The sequence below is a fragment of the Phaeoacremonium minimum genome (genome assembly GCF_000392275.1).
Source record: "Phaeoacremonium minimum UCRPA7 unplaced genomic scaffold PA7_03_scaffold_155, whole genome shotgun sequence".
In the NCBI taxonomy this organism is placed as follows: domain Eukaryota; kingdom Fungi; phylum Ascomycota; class Sordariomycetes; order Togniniales; family Togniniaceae; genus Phaeoacremonium; species Phaeoacremonium minimum.
The window spans coordinates 195,489-211,589 of record NW_006921062.1 but is presented as its reverse complement, the minus strand read 5'-3'; the positions used below and the strand labels follow the sequence as shown (position 1 = coordinate 211,589).

The window sequence follows — 16,101 nt, the reverse complement described above, 5'->3', positions numbered from 1 at the left end:
TTCTTTTGCTTCCTAAATCGTTTCAGTAGCCCGGCCCTTCCAATGCTTTTTGGCCGTGAGAGGAGCAGTTCCGGTCCACTCCACCAGTTGAACTCTTCACTACGAGCCCTACTTCGTCAACATGGATCTTACGGCTCACTCTAGGGGTTCCTGAAGTAGGTGTTGACCTGGGTCCGCTTGCCTCAAATGAAGCACCATCCAATACCGTATGGAAGCTTCCCAAGATGGCCTGGTGATAAAGCAACTATTGAGAACCTGCATTCGACCAGGGTACGCCTACAACATGGCCAACCTCTCACAGCCTCAGTCGACACGTTACTCTGTAGCATTATCACAATTCTGTCGCAGCGCTAAGGTCAAGTATCCATCACAGGTATCTCTCATATCGATTACGCAAACTGTTTCCAGGTAGGCTTGTCACGCTTCTCTCGACGATATAACTCCCTGAGACATCCCTCCAAAAACTAAGTAAAGTCTCTTGACAATTCCATATCCACATGCTCAAGTCAGCACAGTTCGCAGGGTCCCTCACCACTGCTGTTGCTTGTTTTTGTCATTCTTTTGAGACATTATAGAGATTACTCGAATCTCTTGCTCATTCCTTATAACTCGAGAAATTAAGTTATCCTCGTATACTCTCATTATCCGAAAGTACTACATCGCGAATAACAGTCCCTACTATCGGAAACGCCTCTCGCAACAAAGGCACATTTTGCATGATATATACCGCCTAGCTCGAAAAGATGGCTACCCTTGAAGATGTTCTCGAGATCCAGAAGAAGGAGGGTATTTTGATGGCCCCGGCTACAAGTAGCAATACGTCCAAAGGCACACTCTCTACTCAGACGAACAGCACGGTGAACTTCGCTCTTCGAAACAACACGAGCTCTTCAAACGCATATGCTTATGTTACTGGTCTCGATATTAACAGGAACAATATTCCCTTTCTTCTGCAAAGCGATAGGGTTACTCCTTACTATCCGGCTTCGCCATCCAGCACTCTGCAGCCACTCCAGGCCAACTGCGCTATCTCCCTAGGAGCCCCAGGGACTACCACGACAGTCACAGTTCCACAGGCTGCAGGAGGTAGAGTCTGGTTCTGTCAAAATGGAACCTTGACCTTCCGTCTGAACCCAGGCCCAGCCATAGTCGAGCCCTCTGTCATGAACACCTCTGATCCCAACTACAATTTACCATGGGGTTTCTGCGAGTTTACCTTTAACAGCTTCCAGCTCTTCGTGAACATTAGCTACGTGGACTTTGTTGCTCTTCCGATAGCTCTACAGCTAGAAAACACTTCCGGCACCGTGACCAGCGTGCAAGGTATACCCAAGAATGGACTGGATCTTGTTTGCTCTCAGCTCCAGGCACAAGATGCGAAAGACAACGCCGGGTGGAGTCAACTCATCATCCCGTCACCTTCTGGAGGTAATCTTCGAGCTCTTAGTCCGAACAGTGGGATCAACATGAATAGCAGTCTATTCCAGGGCTATTACCAGTCATATGTTGACCAGGTCTGGGCCAAGTACGCCAGCACAGGTCTGACCGTCGACACACAAGCTGCATATGGCGTGGTCACGGGTAAAGTGTCTACTAGCACTGGCAAATTGACGTTTGATAATGTTGGCGGGTTCTCCCAACCCAGCGCAGCAGACATATTTTCGTGCAGCTCGGGCGCATTTGGATACTATGATACCAATACGGATGAGATGGCCAACATCACCGCTCGCTTGGCGGCCGCTTTCAACAGGAGCACCCTCTTGATTAACACCAGCCAGCCTGACAACGAGAACGTGAGCAACTACTATCAAGATGCCATCACCAACCACTACTCGCGCATCTGCCATCTTGTCAACCTTGACAAGCGCGGCTATGCCTTCCCGTACGATGATGTTGGTCCGTCAAGCGGAGTCGACCAGTCCGGCTCGGTGTATGACTCCAACCCGAAGCTGCTCACCATCACGGTGGGCGGGTCCACCACAACCTCATCCGTGCGCCTCCGGGACATGGCACGCGCTGGCAAGCAGCTTGTTGGCGGCCGCAGGGCTGCCGGGCACCACGTGCGGCGAGATCTCACTTGGGATGACGATTCCGCTGTCGAGGTGGAGGTGGATGAGAAACACTCGGAAGTGGACCTCGAAAAGGGCCTCGGCCGAGGTAAGCAAGACAGCATTTCTGCTGATACCCTGGTGTCCTCATCAGTCATGTCTAGGTCTCTGACCTCGCTCGTCCCGCCGTCCTGGCAGCGAAGGGCCGAAGCGTGGGTGGCGCGGCTGGAAGCAATGCCGCTGTACGTCCGTATGAAGCCGGTGGTTGACCTTTTCATTCGTTGCATGATCTTGTTCATGTCTCTTTCTGTGCGTGCTGTTGTCAGTCGGGTCAGCATGGTGCTTCTGTTCCTATTTTTCTATTTGCTTATGCCATTGGCCGGGACACACGAGCCGGCCAAGACAGTTGTGGTTCATGGCATGTACAATGGGACGCTCATTTCGTGAGGTAAATATGCATTTTCTTGGATATCATGGGTAATGGCAAGTCTTCAATGAGGCCTTGGTGGCGTTGCTTGTTGGAGAGTTGGATCTTCATGGATTTGTATGTGTATTACTATATTCCTGTGTTTCTTCTACTGTATATAGCTGCTACGTGTTTATCTCATCCTCTCTTTTATCTCTGTATCAATCTACTGTAAATCGTACGATATAAAACCAAAGGATGCCGTATTCGCCTGCGCAGGGACCCTATGCCGGCAGTTGCCGTTGTCGAGGTGCAGAGACCCGTAATGAGGCCGACTGGGTCTCTTGGCGAGATGAACCCTCAAGCCCTTTGCCTTTACTTTAAATGGCGTTGTTAATACAGTAGGACAAGGAGTGCGATCTGTTCAGGGGTCCTTTGCGCCATCACAGGGGTTCCTGCATTAGGGGTCTTCAAGGCCGTTAATTGGCGCAGCGCTTTCTCAGCTCCTCGGCCCCCGCAGCCAATGGCGCTTCGTAACAGGTTTCCAACGTGAATTGCCCACTTCGTCTGAAACTCTCTACAACCATAACGTTCGCGTCTCAGCCGTCTCATTCGACATGTGATGGCTTCAAAGGAGCCTTGATCGGGCTCTCCGGGTCATGTTCACTGTCTGTCAGTGGTAAAGCCTATATGAGCAGAAAGGAGCCTCACCGCCACTGGCCTCCTTACTCCAGGGATACTGGTCGGCTCAGCCACTGTGCTGCTCGAGCTCATAGGAGGTAGGAAATGCCCACTCTCGCTCTCTAGGGGTAGTCCCTCTGAGTGGCTCTTGGCATTAAGGCTCTCTTATACGCATTGCGGAGCTATCCCGAACTTTTTGTGCGCGCGGACGTCGGTATGGGTAAGGCAGACGGGAACAAGCCGTCGATAAAGATGGCCGTGCTGCTGCGCATCCCCCACCGACACCGACACCCCCCTTTCCTTTCGAGAAGCCTTCTCCCGTCCCGTCGTGTTTTTGGACTACCTGCCTCTTTCGTGGTTTGCTTTTGTAGCTGCCTGTCACTCGTTTTCTCTTGCTTTAAGCAAGCATTGCCGCTCTTTACGCTTGTTTGATATATCGGTTTTTACCGTCGTCACTCTTTACTCCTGTTCAACGTCACTCTTTCTATCATGTTGTTTTCTCGCTTCAACCCCCTGACCTTGGCCGCCGTGTTGGCCTCAGTGGTCAACGGTAGTCCGACTCCACTGGACCTGGCACTGGCCCGACCCCAGACCGACCTTGCCGTCCGAGGGGCTATGGATTTGGCTGAACATCATCTGGAGAAGAGATTGTCTGCCGACTTCAGTCTTGACAAAGCCTGGAATAATGAAGTCCTTTTCTCTGGGTAAGACTACATTTCGGCTACCATAGCTCTCTTTTCCGGCTGACTGACGATATCTAGGTCATGGATAAACAACGACGGGGGAGCGACCGAGGGTGTTTCTCTAGCCATCACTTGCGTGGAGTGTTACACCAAAGGTGTTGTTACGGCCAAGCTGACGGACAAGGAGATCATCAACCCAAAGGTCCGTCTCTCTTTCGAGGGTGTTGAGGCTTATGTCGATTTGCGCATTGCCATGAGTGCTGGTGCCACCTATGTGGTTAATCTTTTCACTTCTAATTCACCAATTGGCCTTGGCTTTCCTGGCCTAAGCGTCGGCGTGGTCTTCTATGTTGATCTTGTCTTTGCCTTAACTGAGGAGATTGATCTAGAGGCCGGCTTCTACGTCAAGTTGGCTGATGATGCCTTCCTTGAAGCCAGTGTCTTTGGTGGTGATATCACGGATCATTTCTTGTAAGTCCTCAGTTAAGTTGCTACTGTATCTGAAGTCGCAAACCGCTAACATTCAATCACAGCGACGGGATCAGCAGCAAGTCCCTCCCCATCACTGTATTTACCGGAAAGGCGACTTTCAAGGCTGACCTCAGAGTCCGCGTGCAATGCGGTGCTGAGGCCGAGCTTGACATTTTTGGCATCGGTGCCGGTGCCGAGGTCGGAATTTACGCCAATCTGATTGAGTTTGTTGCTGTACTGGACTCAACGCCCGACTGCGCCCTCCAGAGTCGTGAATGGTGGGATCTTAATGTCGGTGCTTATGCTCACTTGGATGTTGTTATCGATTATAAGACTATTGGGCCTGTGCCTACCGTCTCAACTACACTTCTCACTGCTCCGACCCTCACACAGTGCTGGATCCAAGGGCCGTCACCCTCAGAAACCGGCGCCATCACAGCAACAACTCTCACAACTATCGCGCCTCCTGCTTACTCGGCCACGGTTTCTCTTCTACCATCATTGAGCGACAGCAGTGCGCAAGAAACAATCTCCTCCCTGACAACGATCGTGTTCTCCGGCACCGGAGTTACCACCCCGCCACCATCAACGGCAACCGGTTCCGCAGAACAATCTTCTCTGCCTTCTTCCAGCTTCAAGTATCCCATTAGCAATTCATCTACTCCGGCAGGCACCTCGACTGGAGATGAGCTCATCACTTCTACCGTGTACAGCACGACCACGTACACCATCACCAGCTGCGCAGCCAGCGTGGTCAACTGCCCGGCCTCGTACCAGAAGGAGATTGTTGTCACGCAGACCATCGACCTCTTCACAACGGTGTGCCCTGCCACGGCGAGCATCACCGCTCCCGCTAATTCTACCTCGGCCTCGGCGGCTGCTTCCAGCACGGCAACTGCCTTGCCCTCGTCAGGAGCCATCACCGTTCATGTCATCACGGACGTTATTGTCCTCGTGCCCTGCGAGAGCCCTGTTGTCGAGACCTTCGTAGCGCCTAGCACCCTGTCCGCGCCGAGTGTGCAACATGTCACTGGCACTGCGATTATTGCCAATCCCAGCTCGACATCGACATCTACGTCTACGACTCTGTCACTTCCGTATGTGGGCGGCGGTGGTGGTAAAGAGGTGTTCCAGTGGAGCAATGCCACCGCATCGACTTACAACCAGGGCACTGGCAAGCCTAGCGCGAGCCTCGTGCAGACTACCACAGTTGTTTCTCCTCTGCCGACGAGCGGAGCAGCTGACCGGGCTTTGGGTGGCAGCTTTGCTGGTGTAGTAGGAGTCGTTGCAGCGGCGTTGATTTTGTTCTAAAGATACCTCTTCTTTTTTGTACTAGGGTGGCGGTCGTATTTACTCAGGGGTAATTTCCACGGCTTGAGAGTTACACAGCCAAGCATCAGAAGCAAGATACAAATCTAACACAAGTCGGTTCTTTAATGAAACGGCACGACATCGACCATGGCCCGCTTGTTCCAAGGAAGAGGCGAACCGAGAAAACGGGTCACCCGGACGGTACGGCTCTGCAGGACTCGGCAGAAGGGCCTGTATGTCCTCTCAAATGCGTCTCTTGGAGCTTCTTAAGCCGCTGCTTCCTTCATAGCCTAGCGATATATTCTAGATTCTGAACTCCCACTTAATTCAAACATAATGAGACATAAGACAATCCGAACTGGATGCAAGATAAGCAATTACATAATTCGCTCTCTGAATGCCGTATAAGTTCTTTATCTTATCGCGAACAACCTAACCTTGGGACCTGATGTACTTGATGCAGTTCAAGCCTCTGCCAAGGCGGAAGCACAGGTGACGGTGTTCACTCAAGCTCACGCATGCCCCGCCTTACCCGTGTAAGAGCGGCGATTCCAGAGGCTTTAGTGCGGTTCTGCTATCGTCTTTTGGCGGGGAAGACCCTTGCATCACCAGTGACGTCAACTGTGATCCCCCCAACTGCCCCGCCAAGCCAAGCCGCCCAGAGACGTCATCGAACGAGCCCCACCACCATCTAGACTTGAGCTTCGAGCTGCAGAGAAGTTATGATATAAAATAGTGACTGAGAGTTTCAAATTCCGAGAAGAAGAAGCTATTTGAAGTAGATTATAGATACATACATTTATACAGAGTAGGCTTCATTAGTTGCGCAACGCCGTCCTATACAGTAGCTCACGGTTCGTTGGTGAGCGACGGGCAATCTAGCTTATGATATCTAGACTTGCACAGGAGCCTACGAGGCACCTATGTGCGTAGCGCATTCTGTTCGCCTGGCGTGATCAAGGGCGATATGACCGAATTCCCCCTTATTAGTGTCCCAAAAGCACGGAAGTCCACCAGTCATTGAGACTGCTTGGCCGATGGAAGCTTTCCAGATGTTCGATCCTCGAATCAAGCCACAGCTTTGCGGATGGGGCCACTCAGAGGCCAGCCAATGCTAACTCGTGAATATCCTGGATAAGGCAGTTCAAGGAGGGTAGATCCACCACCATCGCTGTGTGGCTGATGACGGTCTTTGTCCGGGAACAGAAGGCAAACGGCTCCCCTCGCTCCCTGCACCGAAGACGTCACTCGTCCCCGGTCCCAGCTGGCCTGGTTTGGGTCGGTTTGGATAGATGACATCCTACTCGCGTGGCTCGGTTTGCTCCTGTACCTCAACTAGAACGCCCATATAACCTTTCCGTAGTCCCTTCTTCCCGTTGAACATTGTCTCATCTTCCAAATATCCCAAGACATACCACGAAATACCCTGCCAAGCCTTTAGCCGTTTAATCATTGCTTCTTCGATCAACATAAACCATCGCATTGCCCTAAGCAACCTATAGAACCAAATTGTAATACCGTCGTAACAGCCACACATTAACATCATGGAAACCATCAACAACATGGCAACTGCCGCCGCCAAGGCCGTCTGGGGCGAGGGTGCCGACGGAAAGAAAGAGGAGCCCGTCTCTGGTGTCCAGGGAGACACATCCAAGGGCGAGCCGTTTGACGCTGGCAACATTGGTGGTAAGTGGCCCGCAGTACAAGCAATTGCCAAGTAGTTACTAACACACGCCCAGAGTTCCTCAAGCCGTCGTGTTACCACATCCGGCGCATGACTGACTAAACCGTTCCAGATGCCAATGGCAAGGAAGAAACAACAACGAAAGTGGGAGGGTCTTCAGACCCCGCCGAAATGAAGCCTAGCAGCAGCGTCCCCGGCGACAGTACTAAAGGGCAGAACGACGTGCGAGACCCCGAGGATGCGACGACGGACCACAAGACCTCCGAGGCCCGCAAGAACGTCGATGATTCCGGCGAGGGCATCGACAACGCAGACAACCCGGTCAAGGTCGACGGACCGGGCCCGAAGCCAATTGACGAGGTGGCCAAGGAGCACGGCGGCGATGCAGGCAGGAGCGACGAGAACGTCGACAAGAGGGAGGGCGACAGCGGGGATGCTGAGGCGCCGGCAGACGACGGCGAGGGAGATGGCCCACAGAAGCAGAGCCACGGCGAGGGCACCGGTGAGCAGTACGTGAAGAGCTCGGGACTGCAGGCGGACGGCGGCGACTTTGATGCCACGAAGCCCGGCGCGGGACGGGAGGCCGATCGTAAGTTATCTCTTCCTGTTGCTCTACATCTCGAGAACCCCCACGCACAAGTTACATGACAGCTTACAACTAGCTGCCGTGGCAGTGGGGTTTTATGCCTTGGGAGAGCAAATTGCTGACCACGTCATATCAGGTCTCCTAGAAGAGAAGGGCGTGCACAACCCAGCTCAGGATGCGTCAAAGCCTACTCCTGCGGAGGACACCGGATCGCCAGAAAGGAAGGAGAAGAAGAGCCTTAAGGAGAAGATCAAGGACAAGCTGCATAAGAACTAGATTCCTTAGTCTGGTTTTGTAGCAATTAAGCGTCACGATAAACCAGGGTTCAGGCAACGAGGAGAGATGAACACGGCAGGCTTGAGCGTAGCGCTTCCGCGTTGCCTCCTGTAATAGCTATGTAGACTTATGTTGGGCTAGGCCTCCATGAATTATGATGATTTTGTTGATACCTTGTTGTCTTCTCAACAAGCAACATGCTTCTTGATCTACTTCATCAGTTAACGGCGAAGCCAACCTTGTATGTATGTTTGTCTGCCGTCTGATACTGGACCTTGATCTTCAAGGCCTCGCAAGCTCTTGTATATCTGATCTTTGACCACATTGTCGAGACGAATAGGCCAATCTATTATAAATGCGACAGGCTAGTCTGCAGAGAGCTTCACGTATTTAATCTAGGCAATCAAGATATCTAGAGAGAGTTCAAAAGAGTCAAGTGCTACACACTTGAAGCGAATGAAGGAAGAGGAGTGTTGGGTCATGTGCGTTATCTCAGCCCTGCAGGCGGTTGCCTTAGTGCATGTGCTGAGCTCATTGGTTGTGGATCCTTCGCGCAGTTCGCTATCTCGGACCCCATCACTCTGAACCGCCGCATTTCGTCTCAGATAGTAAAACATTCACTCTTTCATGGGCTTCACTTGTCCAGAGACGCCCGATGTTTACATGGCGTCTCGTTTGATACAATAGACAAGAATTCGGCCGACGGGCACCATGCGATTTGCGAGAGTATTTGGTACAATACTCGGTCTGACTGTGACCGGTCATCAAACGACAGCACTCGCCACGCAACGTCCTAGTAATCAACATGTCCTCGATGCAGATAACTCGGACATTTTGGCAATCTTCGCCCAGCACCGCTCCAGCTATACAAGGGGATTTGTCGCATTAGGCGATAGCTACTCCGCAGGCATCGGCACCGGCGTTGACGGCAAGGAGGACGAGTGTCGGCGCGGCTTGCATGCGTACCCGGCTTTGATCTTCGCGGATCTCGCGGCCCACCAGAAGCCGAACAGCACAGCTTCCTTCCAGTGGATGTCCTGCACCGGCGCCGTCACCGAGGACCTACTGTCAGGCGGTGTCTCTAGTCAGATCGACTCCTTCAACACAAGCTCGCCTACGCGGCCTGAATTTGCTCTGTTATCTATCGGCGGCAACGATTTAGGTTTCTTCGACGTGATCAACGCGTGTATCTTCCGCTTCTATAGCTACTACAGTGGCACATGCGAGTCCGCGCTCGCTGCGGCAGATGCGCGCATTGCAAGCGACGATTTTGAGCGACGTCTGCGTATCATCCTACTAGAGGTCTTGGACAAGGTGCGCTGGGAGAAGCACCCCAAATTCACGATCACGGTGACGGGGTACGCGCAATTCTTCAACGCCGAGACACCTGAGTGCGACGAGGACAGCTTTGGGGTTTGGTGGGGTGGACCCAAGCTGACAAGCGACATTCGTCATAAGATGAATGCCATGGTGTTGGCGGTCAACAAGAAGTTGCAGAGGGCGGTCGATGAAGTGAATAGTCGGTGGTTCACAAAGCGGCCCAAGGTGCTTTTCATCGACTACGATCGAGAGTTTGAGGGCCATCGTTTCTGCGAGCCTAACATAACGGAGCCGGCGTACAACCGCACTGACACATGGTTCTTCCTCATCGGCGGTCCTGATAACGCGCACAACGAGACACAGTGGCCGAATGTTACCACCTCAACCCAGACAGAAGGCGTCCTGTCACCATCGTCAGCGTTGATAGATCCTGACAGTTGTCTCGAGGGGGCGCAAAGGTCGGGAGACTGGGGCGAACTCGCACTATGCTTTATGGCTATGGCTAAGCAGCGAGACCCGACTCTTCAGCTCGCGAAAGATAATTTCGTCACCGAGAACTCAATGTGGTATGTGCCGACATACTACGGAAAGACATTTCATCCGGTAAGTTGTTTTCAAGAACTATCGTAACTGATTACTCGTCACTAACAGACAAAGCGTACACTTGGACATGAAGTCATTAGGGACAAGATCTACGAAGAATGGGCAAAGCACGATCTCTACTAGTATCCCTTCACATCACGGCCCGAATAGTTTGGAAACGATTACATGAAGTTGCATTGGGGGTTCACGCCTGGATCCGGAAAGCATATTGTAGCGCAGCGTATACCCTTTGATTTTTTCCCCATTTCTCTTCAACAGTCTGTAGATCTCATAGTCCTCATATCTGAATATGACGCCAAATATTGATAATCTCGAGCATTCTTCGGTTCAGCAAGCTTTAAAGCATTCAAACTGAACAATAGCCGACTGCTTCGTCCGTTCATCATATACCAGAAATACAAAAGTTCATGGCCCCCAATATGGGTTGCCATACAGGCCCAAGGATATGATAGTCATTCACAATCACCGATCTAGGGTTTCAAGCATCTTATGCTCTATTCACCCTTTTCTGTCCGAATGAGACATCTGTCTTTACACACTCTCATCTCCCTCGATCCTCATCTTCGTACCTTAGGCTGCACCTCCGCCTCGTCAACAGGATGCAGCATCAACTTGATCGGATAATCTGGCCGGTTCTTGGCGTATCCTTGGGACCATTCGTACCCGACGGCATATGCAAAGATGGTGCCGTCGCGATTGAACGACGTCGCGGTGATCGCGCCACCGACGGGGGAGAATCCCCGAAGCCGTTGGTGGGCGACCCGGTCCCAGAAGTGAAAGGTGCCATCGGCGCCCGCTGTGGTGAAAGTGGTGGTATGTACGGGGTGGAAATTGACATCTCGGACGGTCCAGATCTTGACGACTTTCTGGGGGTCCGGCGCGTCACGATGGCACCTGAAGGTGAAGTTGATGTTGTTGACGCTTGATCATGTTAGTCCATAGCCATCCGATGCTGAAGTGTTGTAACCTACCGGTTCTTAACCTCCTCAACGCCGTTAATTCCGCAGCGCCCCTCAATACCTGCCGTAGCCCAGCCCTTGCCATCCGGGAAGGCGGCTACAGCGGTCGTCTGGTGCTTGAGGGGCGACTCAGTCGTGCGTAGAAACTTGGTGGGCTGAGCAAGATCCACAAGATGAATGTGCTGCTCAGCGGTGCCGATGACAAGCAGCTTGGAGGCGCTGTCCATGCAGTAGACGCGATCGGCGCAGTCCAACGTAAAGATGTGAGGGTTGGACATGCGCATGTCCCAGTAGCGGACGGTCTTGTCCCACGAGCCCGTGGCGATGATGGGGGACGCGGACAAGACGTCGACGAAGCGCACGGCGCGAACCGGAGCGTCGTGAGACCCAATCGTCATGGTCTGACCCGTTGCGACGTCTAGGATGTGCAATTTCTTGTCTGCACCTCCGGCGGCAACAAAGCTTCCGTCCTACCGTATGGTTAGTTTGTGATATTCCCCATTCCACCAGGGCCCAAATCTCACCTAAAGAGAATGCATTGTTCGTTTTTTTCTTTTATATCGAGGAGCTATGGGTTAGAAATCTCAAACTTCACTTACCTTGCTCCAGTCGCAGCTGAAGACCGGCCCGTCTGCGGACAACATAGTTAGACCACGGGCGGATCCATCTGTCGCAATGTCGTAGATGCGCATCTTGCCGTCCCAGGACCCAGCCGCGAGATGATTGCGGACTGGAGACCAGCGGACGGACGAGATGGTGTCGGAAGCATCAGCAGGCAAAGCCAAGTCTTTCGATGTGCTTGCCTCACTGGTGCTGGCTGCTGTGATAGTTGCTGTATTGCCGAACACCATCCTGAATTGATATGAAGGGGTGTTAAAAGGGTATCCTGAGAGTGACAGTATTCAAAAGTGAAGAGCTGAGGAGGGTCTGGCATTGTTATAAGTAAGCCAACGGCGGATGCCTAAAGCAGCAGGGTGCCCCAGACTAGCCGGCGGAACTGCGCCAGCCAGTTACACGCCTAACGACGTGCTAAAGTAGTCCGGCATGCAGGGATTGAGGCGCTTTCCAACTGCTTGACTCATTCCTCAGTGCCAGGGTGCATAGCTCTCAATACTCGACTACCCTCCGCTAAGGGTAGTAAATGTCAATCAAGCCTGAGTTACCCTTTTCGAGGTCTCAATCATTGATTCTGTTTATTGCTATTGCTTGAACATCCTCAACGAAAGAAAGACAACCTCGTTGAGGACGAGCTAACCTTACAAGAGAAGGAGAATTAGAAGAGAGGCTTAGACTAATCTAATTCCCATAGATCATCGACTTCACCAGATGTCAAAAGCCCTCAAGACTTGATAAATCGATGATTTTATGCTATTTACATTTAGGTAGAGCTAGGTTGCGTGTTTTATCTCCTAGTCTCTGTCCCACTTATGGGATATCTTCGAGCGTCACTTAGTGTAGTCTTGCTTTTACATGATTATGTACAAATTTTGTCCCGTATTTATATCTAATCCGCCCAGCCAAAAACCTCACTGATAGCCATGGTATTTGATCGTACGCCGGTCAGCGTTGCCGCTATGCCAATAAAGTCAACAATTAGGAGAAGAATGGCCGCCGTCATGAAACGGGGCATGAAGACACGGTAGAGCATGAGATGTCTCCTCAGCCATCCAGACCATGCCATGGTCGCTAGAGCCTCAACGGCGAAGTAGGCAATGAAGACGCCAAGGCTACGACTGACGCTCTCCAGGACACCCTTTCGCTTCGGTCCAACCTTCCAGAGGGAGATCAGCGGGACGGAAACCGCCGCGAGGATCTGGCCCGCGAAGGTGTTAAGGACAATGATGATCGGGCTCCATGGATAGCGGATTGTGAATAATGGGATGAATGCAGCATCCCATTGTATCGTACTGAGTGCAGCTTGGTGGCCCGTCTTGAAGAAGTAATAGTTGCCTAGAATTCCTAGCATTACAGGGCCAATGGTCTCGGTTGTAAGCGAGTTGAGATCGAGTATTTCGACGAGTGACATGACTTGCCACATCATCAGGGCCATCGCACCACCGCCCACAGGTTTGGATAGAAGGATACAAGCCCCCATGATATTAATGGGTAGTAGGAGATAGCGGGCGCCGTTTGCGTTTCCGTAGCCCAAAACTGTGACTTGCGCCCAGTTGTTGTTCGATGTTGTAAATATAGAAATACAAGGTGGAGCCCATATAAATGCTGTTGTTCCCGCGACTAAGGCAAGGGCGAGTACTACCTGTGCAATGTACACTCGGATGTTTTTCAAAGTGCCTTCAGGCAAGCCCGGGATCCAGTTACCATCGTCCGCAGAGTTCAATGTCCAGTATGCCGCTGACATAAATAGTCCCGTGCGAAGGACGTAGCCGATCCAAGTGGGCGCCAGTCCTTCATAAGATCGGGTAGGTAGATAGTATGCTTTGATGATAGAGGGAAGAATGGCGAAGACAGCGAAGGGAATGACGAGCTGCCATGGAGCTGATGTCGAGGAAGTTACAGAGGCGTAATAAGTTGATTTGCAGTACGGCATTTGTTCCTCTCTGCAAAGCTTCGAAAATGATGCTAGCCGAGCTAGAAGGACGAAGAGGATGGAGTGATATACGGCTAAGTATCGGTCTGCCTTAGAAGGTAGACACAGCGCTTTTATGGCATTGACAAAACCGAAAGTCGTGATGAAGAAGAGCAGGATTGAATCTTCCCATATAGTGTAGGAATTAGAGGCAAATCCAATCGACTGGCTGACCGTAAACACCACAGCTAGCCACCCCCACGTGCTGGTTGGAAGAAGGTTCAGGACGCTTCGTTTCGGAAGAGCCGCTGTTATGGTAGCAGTACTTGCCAATGCACCAGTGGCACCAATAAGGCGGAAATCGTGCCCTTCAGTAAATATAGCCAAAAGCAATCCAAGTCCAGCACCTGGTACTGCACCTGCTAACGCTGCCTTGACAAGACTTTTACTATACGTTTGGTAAGTGAAAAAGTCAGGACCGGCAGTCACACCTTCGATCTCGAGTTTCTTCTCCGCAATGTCGAGTTCCAAATCGTCCAAGTCAGCAAAGTCGTCTTCATCGTCTCGAGCGACGTATAATAGCAGCACGACTACACCAGCAGCCATAATGGAAACTCCCATGACCATAGCTCTAAGGTCAAATCTCGCCCAAAGGCTTTTACCAACACTGAGATTCTCGTGCTGATAAGCTGAAAAGGCTGTATGAGCAAGAGCCAGGGATTTCCCTTTAGGGTCGTCCTTGAGACCTTTCTCTGCGGTATTATACAGATCAGCGGGTGACCCAGAAACCAAATTTTGTTCCATCCCACGCGCAGCATAGTACGATGCTTGGTATCGATTGATACCTGCAGCAGTAACTCTTGAAGCTGCTGCTAGATTGGCCCAAGCATCTCCGCTTCTACCGATAAAAGCTTCCTCAATTGGCCCGCCAAGGTTGTTGTAAGGAATAGGCGTGCCGAGAAGAAGGGCAAGAGTGGGCACAAGATCAATTTGGTTGACAGGGCGCATTTTGGCTGTCTCAGGGGGCGTGACGAACTCGGGATTTGTCCGACCAAAGACTGGCTTGGATGAGTACATCCACAATGCAGCCTCGACCTCGTCCTCGCTCTCCCCCCCATGGTCTCCTTTACTGTCCATGCCATGATCGCCCATCACGATCAACAAAGTATCGTCATCTATTGTCTCTACAAGCTCTCGGATGAACCCATCCATTTGTTGTAGCTTACTTCTCATTGCTGGGTGTGCCGGTCCATAACGATGACCCGCATGATCAACACCAAGAAGATGACCAATAAGGACATCCCACTCGTTTGCCCTGCCGGACTTCATCAAGGGGAATATATGCTCCAATACGCCATTATCCACTGTATGCAGATCCCAGACGTTGAAACTATCATATGATCTGCTCAGATTACCCAAAAAGTAGTCTGGAAACAGAGCATCCCAGGTGTCGTCTCCAAGGTGAACTATACGCTTGCCCGCGTCCCGCAGCTGAATGAGTAGATTGTCTTCATCGATAGCGGTCCCAGCAAAGCTACTCCCCAAATCAAGCAAAACAGGTAACGTTCCAGTCGTTAGACCCTTCAGCCTTTGCAATGTACTCGTAGGAGGATCGGCGATAAACGGTCGAAGGAAAGCGTGGTTGGGTTTGTTGACAGCGGTTTCGTACAAGAAAGGGAACGCGTTGTGGAACTCGGCGTCATCCTCGACTGGCACTGTGAAATCATACCGCAGAGCATCAATCAAGACCACCACGGCTCGCTCGAAAGTCTTTGGGTGCCAGCATCCGCCTTCCACCGTGCCCCGCCCCTTCCAGGCCGGAATTATGTTCTCGCTGCCCTCTACAGGCGACACTGCACAGCTGCTCTTCTCATCCAGCACCAGACGCGTCAGAAGAAAGCCGGAGGTGAAGTATGCAATGCCAACGACGTGGATGCACAGCATCCACACCCAGAACCCAACCGTCCAAGCCCATCTCCGCTCGTACGACTTCTTGCGTCGCGCCTCGAGGGCTTCGCGTTGTCGCTGAGCGACGCTCGACTTCTGCTGCTCATCGAAAGGGTCATCAGCTTTTCGATTGGCCTCCTCCAGCTCTTTGGCGCGTTTTGCCGCAGCGAATTGAGCTGCAATACTCTTGTAGTCGGTTGCTGGTGGCTTCGACCGGAGCTTGGCTCGCGGATCTGGGGGAGGCATGACGTTCCTTGTTGTCGTAGGTCGTGGGAGGGATGGGGGAGGGGTCTAGGAGGATTCTCGCCGTAATTCCATGAGACTACAGCAACATGTCTTCAGATCTTTTGCGTGTTTGAGTTGTGCAAATCCGAGGAGCGCGATTTACAAGCTGGTGGATACAGGATTCGGAGCCTTTTTTGTGTCTGACCCCAAGGGTTGCGATTCTGAAGCTGCGGCAGCCGAACTCCACTTGCTGGAGCTCACTAATGAGATCGTGCAGCCGGCCCCACGTTGCTTAAATACTCCATGACAGGCCCCTTTTCGAGTCTAAAAGGGGCAATGGCAATTACCCATCCTTCGCCAATCCACAGGTCTGC

The 16,101-nt window shown here is 51.9% G+C and overlaps 6 protein-coding genes across 6 annotated transcripts; 4 read left to right on the top strand and 2 right to left on the bottom strand.

Annotated features, from left to right (window-relative positions):
* Window positions 1-743: 743 nt before the first annotated feature.
* UCRPA7_2275 (putative glucanase b protein) lies at window positions 744-2,495 on the top strand (the record flags this gene model as incomplete). The annotated part of the gene is made up of 1 exon (XM_007914788.1): window positions 744-2,495. The coding sequence occupies one exon, from the start codon at window positions 744-746 to the stop codon at window positions 2,493-2,495; it is 1,752 nt and encodes a 583-aa protein (XP_007912979.1).
* A 1,255-nt stretch (window positions 2,496-3,750) lies between these two features.
* On the top strand, window positions 3,751-5,600 carry UCRPA7_2274 (hypothetical protein; the record flags this gene model as incomplete). The annotated part of the gene is made up of 3 exons (XM_007914839.1): window positions 3,751-3,839; window positions 3,897-4,289; window positions 4,352-5,600. The coding sequence occupies 3 exons, from the start codon at window positions 3,751-3,753 to the stop codon at window positions 5,598-5,600; spliced, it is 1,731 nt and encodes a 576-aa protein (XP_007913030.1).
* A 1,544-nt stretch (window positions 5,601-7,144) lies between these two features.
* Window positions 7,145-8,146, top strand: UCRPA7_2273 (putative glycine-rich cell wall structural protein 1 protein; the record flags this gene model as incomplete). The annotated part of the gene is made up of 3 exons (XM_007914844.1): window positions 7,145-7,286; window positions 7,397-7,873; window positions 8,007-8,146. The coding sequence occupies 3 exons, from the start codon at window positions 7,145-7,147 to the stop codon at window positions 8,144-8,146; spliced, it is 759 nt and encodes a 252-aa protein (XP_007913035.1).
* Window positions 8,147-8,857: 711 nt separating this feature from the next.
* On the top strand, window positions 8,858-10,192 carry UCRPA7_2272 (putative esterase family protein; the record flags this gene model as incomplete). The annotated part of the gene is made up of 2 exons (XM_007914849.1): window positions 8,858-10,069; window positions 10,118-10,192. The coding sequence occupies 2 exons, from the start codon at window positions 8,858-8,860 to the stop codon at window positions 10,190-10,192; spliced, it is 1,287 nt and encodes a 428-aa protein (XP_007913040.1).
* A 434-nt stretch (window positions 10,193-10,626) lies between these two features.
* UCRPA7_2271 (putative poly + rna export protein) lies at window positions 10,627-11,879 on the bottom strand (the record flags this gene model as incomplete). The annotated part of the gene is made up of 3 exons (XM_007914832.1): window positions 10,627-10,990; window positions 11,041-11,498; window positions 11,628-11,879. 3 exons carry the CDS (start codon window positions 11,877-11,879, stop codon window positions 10,627-10,629), a joined length of 1,074 nt encoding a protein of 357 aa, XP_007913023.1.
* A 653-nt stretch (window positions 11,880-12,532) lies between these two features.
* On the bottom strand, window positions 12,533-15,748 carry UCRPA7_2270 (putative gpi ethanolamine phosphate transferase protein; the record flags this gene model as incomplete). The annotated part of the gene is made up of 2 exons (XM_007914850.1): window positions 12,533-13,524; window positions 14,047-15,748. 2 exons carry the CDS (start codon window positions 15,746-15,748, stop codon window positions 12,533-12,535), a joined length of 2,694 nt encoding a protein of 897 aa, XP_007913041.1.
* Window positions 15,749-16,101: the final 353 nt, after the last annotated feature.